The sequence below is a fragment of the Phyllostomus discolor genome, chromosome 1 (assembly GCF_004126475.2).
Source record: "Phyllostomus discolor isolate MPI-MPIP mPhyDis1 chromosome 1, mPhyDis1.pri.v3, whole genome shotgun sequence".
NCBI lineage: Eukaryota > Metazoa > Chordata > Mammalia > Chiroptera > Phyllostomidae > Phyllostomus > Phyllostomus discolor.
Window position 1 is genome coordinate 145,544,091 of NC_040903.2, and position 11,447 is coordinate 145,555,537.

Here is an 11,447-nt window from a genome sequence, read left to right on the forward strand (position 1 = left end):
GTGGGTACACACACGATTGTTTTGTCTTCCCTCTAACTAAGGGAGAGTAGAGTTGGGAGACCTGTGAAAAGAAACTTTAAATTCTGGAGAGTAAGTATCCATTACCTAACCAATCTTCTTTGACTGACCATTGTCTTTTTGCACAAGGATGAGGAGCCAACAGAAAGGAGTGAAGCAGAGTCCTGGATTTCCAAGTGTTCCAGAGGGAACCATGGCCTCTCTCATCTGCACTTCTGGTGATTATGCTGCCCAGTAATGCATGTGGTACAGAAAGTCTTCTGGGAAAGGCTTAGAGTTGATAATGTCCATATTTTCCAGTGGTGAGAAAGAAAAGTTACAGAGCAGCTCAATAAAGTCAGCCAATATGTTTCCCTGTTGTTGGGTGAATGGAGGGACTGCAGTCAAAAGGTGAGCACTAGTTGAAACAAAATGCCTAGACAATTGCAGAGATTAAAGATCAGGGAGGGCCTAAATTACCATTTTTGAGTAAGCTGAATAGAATTCAAAGTTCCTGGTTTGAGCCTGTGGTACAGTCAATTCCTACATCCTTGAGATTGCAGATGGCATTAGCACAGTCATGGAATGACTCATACCCACAGCAGGGCATGAGAGCACAGAATGGCTTCAGATTTCCTGAGAAGAATCTCTAAGTAAGCATCTAAATGAATTCTAGACACTGAGGATCTTAGTTATAATGATAGCATGGATCAACTACCAAAGATCATGTGGTATTTAGGGTGTTTTAGAAAATGCTGGTGAGGAAGTTGGAAATAGAGCATATGAATGTCCCTCTCCCCTGTCTCTTGGGCACTATGGAATTGTCCCACAGCTTATGCCCAAATCCAGGAAGAATCTTTATGTCCTGATGGAAACAAGACTTTGTAATAAGTATTGAGTTGAATTACAGGAAAAGTGTAAAAGTTACATTTATTGTGAAGCTGAAGTTGTGGTTTGTTAGACATGACATTATATAGTCCAAAGGGTGGTAAAACTTGGAAAGGGCAATTAAAATTTCTGTTCAATTTTGTTCATGTAGTCACTAACTAAAAGGATTCAACCCCATTAGGACTTGCTTCAAATTCTCAGTGTGCAGACTGAAGACTTTGCACAAATATTTCCAAATCATGGGAGAAAGATTTGAAAGGCAGTGAGAAAGAGCAGAAAGTTGTGCTGGATCAAGATAATCAAATCTAGTTCAACTTTCATTGTTTGCCTTCTGGCATCAAGATACACTGGAAAGAATCTGGTTTGTGGTGCCTGTTTAAATATCTTTTCTGTTACTAATAGGCCCTTTGATCTGAGGATACAAACACACACACACACACACACACACACACACACAGTTCCACAATTAAATGAGATAACATGTCATCTTAGGTTGGTTTCCTTAAAAGCAGAACCTGGATTGCTGTTTCTTGTGCCCACAATTAATTAAGGAAAGCAGGTTAAGACAAGTGGGAAAATCATGAATGTGCTTCAGTTGGAGTATTGACACAGCCTGACCTCATGGGGAGCTCTAGAGCATGAACAGGACCATAGAATTTATCTCTCTTACTACTTTGAGTCAAAGGGACCAAACAGTTGACTTTTTGTACCCCAGACTAAGGTGGTCCTTCTGTACCCAGAATAAGGTGGTCATTGCCTGTGGAGTTTTTGGGGGGGAGGGGCAGGGTGTACACTGTTGGACAATAGTGACTTTTATTAGCAGAGGTCAATTTTCTGGGAAAGAAGGCAACTGTGAACCAAGAGTAGCTAACACTCACAGGGGTTAGGGATTGGGTGCACTGGCCTGGAACAGGAAAAGTAGACTGGGAATCAACACTGTCTACTATTAAGATGAATTTCTCCAGGCACATGGTCTGCATTCAATTAATGATAGATTTTATAATTATTGTATTTGATATTTTATTTTTTTCTCCATTTAACATGGTTAATAAAGCTGGTCTTACCAATATAGAATAATTGAAATAATGTAGGTTAAAGCACTTTTTAGGGGAAAAATCCAAATAAATATAAGGATTCAAAGCCAAGACTCAAAATTTTATTTTTAGAGTAATGACTGGGGAACCAGTATATTATTTTCTTAGGTTATTTGGTCACTCTCAAAATACTACATTTCCACACTACTAGACCATAAATCATGACATTTAGCTACCATTTTGTACCCAGGTATAAATAACTCTGATGATTCAGTTGATGACTATCGATTCCCATGTGTTGGGAGACAGATGGAACGAGGTATCACCATACTTGTAAATGACTAATGTTACTTTATTCTTATTTTTTATTGAATTTATTTGGGTGACAATGGTTAATAAAATTATATAGTTCTCAGGTATACAACTCTATGACATATTATCTGTAAACCACATTGTGCGCTCACCACCCCAAGTCAAGTCTTCCTCCATCACCATCTATTTCCCCCATCCTATTCCACCTCCCACCAACCACCTCCCTCTGGCAATCACCATAGTGTTGTCTGTGTCCATGAGTCTTTTGTTCTTTTTCTTCTTTTTTTTTTTGCTTAATCCCTTCACCCTACTCTTGGTGTATATTTAAGAATGAAGGGTTGTGGAGCAGGATGGTTTCCTCATGTTATGTGTGCCCATGTTTCCCACCAGATTTCTTCCTGAATGAGCATTTGGCCAGTAGTTTGGGTATGTGGAGATAAAATGCTCATTGGAAAATTTCTTATTAAGATGAATGAGCAAGAAAATGGTTATTTAGTTGTTCCTCTTCTGCTAATATCAGTTTGAAGGTGGCTTATTCTGTCAACCACTCACACTAAAAACTTTAATATTCACAGGTATCTCATTTCAACTTCAGCAAAGATCAAATGTGTAGAACTTGTACATCTCGTGTACAGGCTGGCCTACCATACTTCTCTCACTTAGTAGCAGGGTGGAGAGTACAGAGGGAGACTAGTGTAACTCTTCTCATATTGACCTTCAGTTGCTACCTTTGTATTTTGTCCCTCCTCCCTTTCATCATACCAACTTCCTTTCTTACCCCGTAAGTCCTCCAGGCTCCCAAGGAGTAAGTTTCCTTCAATAGTGTTTCCACTAAGATCTTCTCATAGTTCATTCTGGGCTGTGCTATTTTCCTCTCTGTCTCACCCATCAATGTGTTCATATCTACTTTCCATCTTATAAGAATTGTTCATACCTTTCATCTTTTTTATCTTTCCTATTATGGATTTAGTTTCATCCTGTCTATTCGTCTAAATTTTATTCCAGTGGAAATTCTGGAGAGAAGGGAGGAGAGTGTATATATTTACTCGTAAATTTTAAACCAGAAACATACCCCAGCAACACTTAAAATTACAGACTATTATTTTTAAAAAATGCTGTCTTTCCAGGCTATATTTTTGCAAAGATTGTATGAAAGAAAATTCATTCTTTTCTGGCTAGTGTCATATTAGATTTACAAATTATTTTCAAGCAGTACAAACCTTATAATTTATAACTTCCTATTAATATAAATTAACATTAATTCTTATGAATATATAAAATATACATTTCATCTTTGTTTTAGATTTCCTATAAAAGTTTTATAGTTTTCTTAATTTACTTAAGTTTCACCCTAGACATGTAAGTTTTTTGTACTATAAGTAGAATCTTTCTTTTATATTATACTGCTATTATTGTTAGATTGTTTAATGAGTATTTATGAATAATCTCATCTTTTAAAATCAGTGTCATTAATTTTGACTTTTGGGTGCAACATTTGCTAATGGTTGTGTTTTACTTCTTTATTTATTTTTTTATTTTTTAAAGTACTTTTATTTTATGTTTTCTGAATTTTTTAAAAAATTATATTTTATTGATTATGTTAATTACAGTTGTCCTAATTTTCTCCCCTTTGCCTCCTTCCACTCAGCACACCCTACTTCCTCAGGCAATGCCCCCACCATTGTTCATGTCCATGGATCATGTGTATAAGTTGTTTGGCTACTCCATTTCCTATGCTGTGCTTTACATCCCCATAGCTATTCTCTATAGAAGTACCTATTTGTACTTCTAAATCTCCTCACCTCTTCACTCATTCTCCCCTCATCCATCCCATCTGACAACCATCTGGTAACTAACTTCTTTTCTCTTGCTTCTTCTAAGAGTCTCTTTATCTTTAACCTTTGGCCTTTTAATTATGATATGTCTTGAAGTAGGCCTGTTTGTATTCATCATAATTGGGACTCTCCATGATTCCTGGAATTGCATGTCTATTTCTTTTACTAAATTAGGCAAGTTTTCTTTCATTATTTTTTAAAATAGATTTCCAATTTCTTGATCTTTCTCTTTTCTTCTTCTGATACCCCTGTGATGTGAATGTTTGACATCTTGGAGTTGTCCCACAGGCTGTTTATACTATCCTCATTTTTAAATTTTTTTTCCTTCTTGTTGTTCTGATTGGTTGTTTTTTGATTCCTTATGTTCCAAATTATTGATATGATCCTCATCTTCATCCACTTTGTTGTTGTTTCCCTGTGAATTATTCTTTATTTCAATTATAAGATCCTTTGTTTCTAACTGGGTCTTTTTTATGTTGCTGAGGTCCTCACTAAGTTCCTTGAGTATCCTTATAAACAGTGTTTTGAACTCTGCAGCTGATAGTTTGCTTTTCTCCATTTTGTTTAGCTCTTTTTCTGGAGTTTTGATCTGTTCTTTCATTTAGACCAGGTTTCTTTGTCTCCTCATTTTGGGAGCCTCCTTGTGTTTGTTTCCATGTATTAGGTAGAGATACTATGATGCCCTGACTTGGTAGTATGTTCTAATGTAGTGGGTGTCCTGTAGGGTACAGTAGCACAATCTTCCCTATCACCCAAGCTGGGGACTAGAGGTGCACCCTTCATGTGGGCTGAGTATGTCCTCCTCTTGTAGCTGAGCCTTAGCTGCTGTTGGCAGATCAATGGGAGGGATTTACTCAGGCCAGTTAGCTGCAAAGATTGCCTGTGACCACTGACCGCCAACCTCCTCCCTCTGTGGAGGGTCAGCTGTGCAGGGGCAGGGTGGTGTTTCTCTGACATGGTCTGTAGCTGTCCACTGGGTGCTCTGGCCCTGGGGTTTCCCAGGTGGTGCAGGTCAAGCTCAGTCCCCACCTTTGTTTTGCCTGGGCACTCTTCCTGAGCTGTAAAGCAATCTGAGATGGCTGCTACTTGTGCTGGGCTTGGAGATTCCCAGGTGAAGCCAAGGTGTGACTCTAATCTGCCTGCTGCTAGGGCTCACTAAAGCCAGGTGTTGCTTGTTTGATAGGATTTAGGAGCCAAGACCAACCATTCTTGTGAAAAAGCAGTTTGGGTGGGCGTGTGAGTTGGGTGGGGCAGAGCCTCTGGGGATCTCTAAGTGGGGGGGCCAAACAGTGTTATCCAGGCTAATGGAGTCTCAGATATGTCAGTAACTTACCAGCTGTCAGGGGAGGGTTTAGCAAGGGAACAATGGTCTCTGCTCGCCTTGATGCCAGATACTTCAGTTTCTCCTTTTATCCTACTGGTGCCTTTCAAGCTGCTACCCTGGTGTTGGAGCTCAGAGGAAGTGAGTCTGAGTAAGTGAGACCCTGTGTGGGTTCTTTAAGAGGAAATACATGAGCATTCAGAAGTGTCTTCCACTGACTCAATCCCTGCTAGCTTTTGCATCCAGAGGTTGTGGGGAATTGTCTTCCTGACACTGGAATCCGGGGCTGGGGGGCATGATGTGGGTTTGGGACTCCTCCCTCCTGAGATATCCCTTTTGAATTTTTATCTATGTGGATGTTGGATGACCCCATAATGCATCTGCACCCCTCCTACCAGGCTGGGTGGATGTGGTTTCTTTAATTCCATAGTTGTCAGACTTCTATTTAACTCGATTTGTGATGTTCCTTAGTGATGGTTGTTCATATTTTAGCTGTAATTTTCATGTGATTGTGTGAAGAGGCCAGCCATATCTGCATATGCCACCATCTTGACTGGAAGCACTAATGGTTTTAAAAAGGTTCTTTACTACAGGGTTAGATATTTTATTTTTAATCGAGACTTTGTATTAGAAATATATTTTGAAGTTTACTATTTTTTATTATCTTGCAAGTTTACATGGATTTTGTGTTTTTAACTTGAAGAATGATATTCAATGGTTCTTGAGATTGGTATACAGCATATTTGTAAGAATATTTTTTCATTTATTTCATTTTCAAATGAGAAAAACCTTAACTTTTATTCCAGTTAGTTAATCTCATCACCCTCCTCCCCAGAGGGCAACAGTATTTCTGGTTTCATTTTGTGCTTCTAGATATATGAGATCTGTCTGGAAAATGTGCAGCCATTGTCAATATGTTGAGAATGGTTTGCATAACATTGATGTAACCTGGCATCCAAGGAGAGTGGACTGGAATGTGCATGTGTGAACACGATGACTTCATTGTACTAGTCAGTGGGGGTGGTAGGCACAGTTAAGTGAGCATGTGTACTGTCTGGCTGTTGAATTCAAAATGACTGAGCAAGTAGACCAATGAAACTGCATCAACTTTTGCTTTAAGGTTGAACATTTCTCTGCAGATACTATTTGGATGATTCAGAAAGCCACAGCTATGGACAACTGGTGATTGTCAGCTTCATCAAGACAATGCTCTGCTCATGCATTTTATCTCATGGAGGATTCTGGGTGAAACATCAAATCACCGAGGTGACTCAGCCCCCTTGTATCCCAGATTTGTCATGCTGCCACTGCTGCCTTTTCCCAAAACTCAAATCACCTCTGAAAGGGAAGAGATTTCAGACCATCGATGAGATTCAGGAAAATATGACCGGGGGTGGGGATGGGGAATTGATGATGATGATTCCACAAAGGATTTTGAAGAGGGTTTTGAACAGTTTAGAGCTGCTGGAAGAAGTGTGTGAAGTCCCAATATGCCCACTTTGAAGAGTACTGAGGCATCATTGTCCTATGTACAATGTTTCTCGTATATTGTATCTTCTTCAATAAATGTCTCTATTTTTCATACTACATGACTGGATACCTTCCACACAGACCTCATACATTTTATATGTATGTCTAAATGTATACATATAAAAGGCAACTATAAAAAAAAGGTTTTTTTCCCTCTTTGTTGTGAGATAGTGAATAAAACCTTTAATTTCTTGGAGGTAGGTGATATCTTCTAACTACTATTATAAATTTCCTCAAAAGCTCTTCAAAATTATGTAGCAGAGAACAGAGTAAAATGTAAACTTCTTAATAGTTTCTTAAATAACATCAGTTCCTTGCTCAAAAAGCTTGAATATTTCTTTGTTTCCTAATGTTCCACATTCAGATTTATTTTTGCAGACATCCAACCCAAGTCATCTTCCAGACTTATCTCCTAGCACTCTTTACTCCATACACTGCTTCAGCCATCATTCTCTCCCTTTTTTCCCTTTGTCAAATAACTAAACAAAAGTTTAGTCCCACTTGACACACCCCATCACCCCTCAATGCAGTCCTTAGTGCTACAATGACAGTGAACTTGTCAGAGTGCCAATCTGGCCCTGCAATCACCTGGATCCCCATTTACTCTTACAATAAAGAAAAAGGCTTTGTTATGACCTACAGAATCTTGAATAACTTAGGAACTTTCTACTTTTACAGCTTTATTCCACAAATATTCTAATCTCTCACTTCTTCTGTCTTCAATAATGTTGGTAGTATTAAGTTACTTAAAAGTACTCTGTTCCTCTTATAAGCCCTTTCTGTACATCTGTCCAAAGGTCAATAACTAAAAAAAAAAAATCAATGTGCATACTTAGAATCACAGATCTCTGCCTTTTCAAACTTGCAGTTTTTCTGTATTTATTATTTAATTAAAATCTATCTTCACTACTAGTCGGTGAGCTCTGTGAGACCATATCTGTGTTTCTTGCCTTTGAATCCTGAGCACAAAGTATCTTAGGCATTAGAATCATCATTTCCTTTTTCTTCCTTCTTATTCAGTAACTCATTTAATATACTTCCTATATTTTAAGACTTCTCAAAGAGCTATGATAACTTTGTTGAAAGAGTACAAATAAAATATGGCTGAGTTTCTCAGACTGGAATTTCTCCATGGATCTCTGGAGGTTTATGGGTAAATTCTTGGGGTATAAGAGGGGGTTGAAAAGTAGATGGCAGTACAGATTACAGCTGCTACCATCTATTTTTTAAAATAAAGTTTTACTGAAAAATAGCCTTGCCCATTTATCTATGCATTGATGATGGTGGCTTTGTGATGTAACAGTACAACTGGGTACTTGCAACAAACACCATGACTTCAAACTTAAAGTATTTACTATTTGACCCTTTATAAAAAAAATGTTTGGGAAACCCTCGGACAGGAATTATGTGAGGATATTTTGATTTGGCATTTTTGGTTTGATGTAAAACCCATGAGTCTAAAATGTTTGTATTTAACTCCTTTATTTTGTATATATAAGGCACCATACAATTTAAAAAATATTGAGTATAAGAATTGCCCTCTATATGAAGATCTGTACTTTGAGAAACATTTCATGCCCCTGTTACCCAGGACCTGGCTCTGACTGTGGAAGAAGCTGGTCACATGTTCTCATGGAGACTAGACTTCCTTAAAAAGATAACTGTACCCTCCAGACATGTCCACTCATTTGCGTATTCACTCATTCCTCAGATATATTTTGAACATTGTTGGTGAGCAAAGCATCTGTATATCTCAGGAACTGGCTATTGAGACTCATAAGATTCAGTTTCTGACCACAAGGGCACCAACTCCAGTATGAAAAACAGGACACAGATGATTCTAATATCATATAGTAATGACAGTGATGATATGTCACAAGTGAAGTGGGAAAATGAGGAGTACTAACTTAACCTGAGGAGCTCGGTGGGTGCTTTCACAGGAAAGTGGCGTGTAAATTGGATCTTAAAGATTGAATAGAAGTGACCTAGGCAAGGGCAGTGGAGGGAAGGAGGAACATTCTAAGTAGAAGGGCTCATCCCCTGGTTTCAAGGAAGCAGTGGTGGACTATATTAAGATGAGAACTCAGATAATGCCTTTTTTCCACTCTCACTATACCCTGTAATGTATGAAACTAACTTAATAGTACGTGTGAATACACATTAGATGCTGGGTCTAGGGAGACTTCAGCAAGCCATATTGCCCTGAATCACAAAGAGGGTGACTGAGGAATTGTGCACTGTCTAAGCATCATTACACCATCATGAAGTCTGCAGAAGATGCTTGGTGCTTCCTGGAGCTCTTACTCTTACCCCAGACACTTAGTTCTAGTCCCTGTCTACAGTTTAAGCTCCATTCCAAGGTAAATACCAAATTCAAAAAAGCGAGGAAGGCTGCAGGACAGAGGAGATAACACAAGAGGGCGCTGCTCCCCTTGGGTGCTACTTTGACACATCTTCCATTTCTGAACATGCCTGTTTTTAAAGCATGCGACATGAACTTGCAGAGCAGTTTGTTTTGCCTAACACACGAGTCAAGATTTTCTAGAAGATTCCACCAAAGGATCACGAAAGTAGAGGAACAGCCCTCTCAGCTGTGGTATTACCAAGCAAACCTGCTGCTGGTTCTCTGCCAGCCATGCTGTCTGCTTCCAGCCTGGTACTTATGATCTTGTTGATGTTGGGTAAGTAACATTTCTTGGGATTTCTAAGGTGTTCTATTCCTTGGTTTTAGGATAACTTTTCATTCCAACCTAACTGGAGACAATCCCTCTGCCTTGCCAATATATCAAAGCCTTTACTTTATTTTTAGGAGGGACCAGTGGAGACTCAGTGAGCCAGACAGAAGGCTCTGTTACCCTGCCAGAGGGGAAAACTTTGACACTGAACTGCACTTACCAGACCACCTACACTGGTGGAGAATATCTTTTCTGGTATGTCCAACATCAAAACAAAGAGCCCGTTCTCCTCTTGAAAAGCTCATCAGATAATCAAGAGGTCCACAACAGAGATTTTCAGGCCAAACTTGTGAAGAATGAGAAATCCTTCCACCTGCAGAGACCTTCAGTGCGAATGGCAGACTCGGCGGTGTACTTCTGTGCTCTGAGTGACACAGTGCGGGAGTCTACAGGGGGAGCTGAGCACAAACCCAGAGGGGCTCACACGGGGCTGCAGGGGAGCAGCCTGGCTATTCTGGGAGCCACAGGGAGATTCTCTGGCTGTTCTCGGGAGACATACAGGTATTTGACAGGGAAGTGGAGACTATATTTTCCAAATACAAACAAAAATACTTGTTATGGCAAATATGTCTACTAATTGAGAGTGTAGGACACAGCTTTTTCTGTTCTGCTACAGTGTGTATCCCATTAAAACCATTTTTCCCCAGTTAGGAAATACAGGTATGATGTCAACATGATGTGGAAGTTTCACTGATTCTCTGTGACTTTTCTAGCACATTAGTAATTTATGCTAAACCAAAGAACTATCAGGAGAAGTTTCTCATTATAAAAATGCCTCAACTCCACTTCACTATAAGCAGAGTTTGTTTCAGTGGGTCAAGAATTCCCAGAGTTTTCAAGGCAAGCAACAGGGTGAAACTGAGAGGAAGGCAAAATGACTCGGGTTGTCCCCAACTTGTATCTTAACAAACATTTATATGTAAAAGTTTGATGAATCTGGCCTTCTCGGAAATACGTGTTCTCATGAACCTGCATCTGAAGAGGGGAAACACGAGTCCTGATGTTCAAGGCTACAAAGATTTACTGGCTATGATACAAGGGACAAATGCCACAGGCTATTGAATATTGCTAGTACATTTAATAGGATTTTAGTTTTTTTATAATGCTCTGTTTACAAAGTTGTATAGTCTAAGGATTTTCCCTATGCCAATGTTCACCATAATTAATATGTGTGGTTGGAATCACAAGAGGATTTTCAGAAATACATGTATTGAGTTCTAACAGTAATCCCTGTACTTAGGCACTGAGTAGAATTTTCTCAGATTCTGTTTACACACAATGTATGTTTTCTCCCTGCTGTTACTGAACATGACACAATCATGACACATTTTGTGACTCAGTAGGCCTGTGTGAAATCATTCATTAACAACAAAATATTTCTCATGTAAATTTTACTGGATTCCATGCAAGGTGGAAACAAAGAGTGAGACTAAAAGCTTTGCCTTCTTGTTAGAAAGTTAAAACCCAATGATTGCTTTTCACGTTGATTCTCTTGGGAGAAAAGGAGGCTTATGTAAAACCTAAAGGTGTGTACATAACTATGTTATCCAGTGTATTCACCGTAGTTCATAATAAACTGCATTCTATAAAAGTCCCACATTTTCCATCAAAGAGGAATTAACTGAACAGGATTCCATTTCTCTACTGCTTATTTCAGTCCAATTAGTTATAACTAGACAAAATAGGTCTAGCTCAGGTGTCTAACATGTCCCACTAGTAGGGGAAGCATGAGACACAACACAGGCAAACTTGTCCTATATTTACTAATTCTATTTCCTGTTTGGGGGCAGAGCAT

The 11,447-nt window shown here is 39.0% G+C and overlaps 1 gene segment (V, D, J or C); it reads left to right on the forward strand.

Moving 5' to 3' along the window:
- The first annotated feature begins 9,428 nt into the window (after positions 1 to 9,428).
- LOC118501577 lies at positions 9,429 to 10,278 on the forward strand. The segment is given in 2 exon segments: positions 9,429 to 9,598; positions 9,727 to 10,278. Coding segments are annotated over 2 exon segments (549 nt in total).
- Positions 10,279 to 11,447: the final 1,169 nt, after the last annotated feature.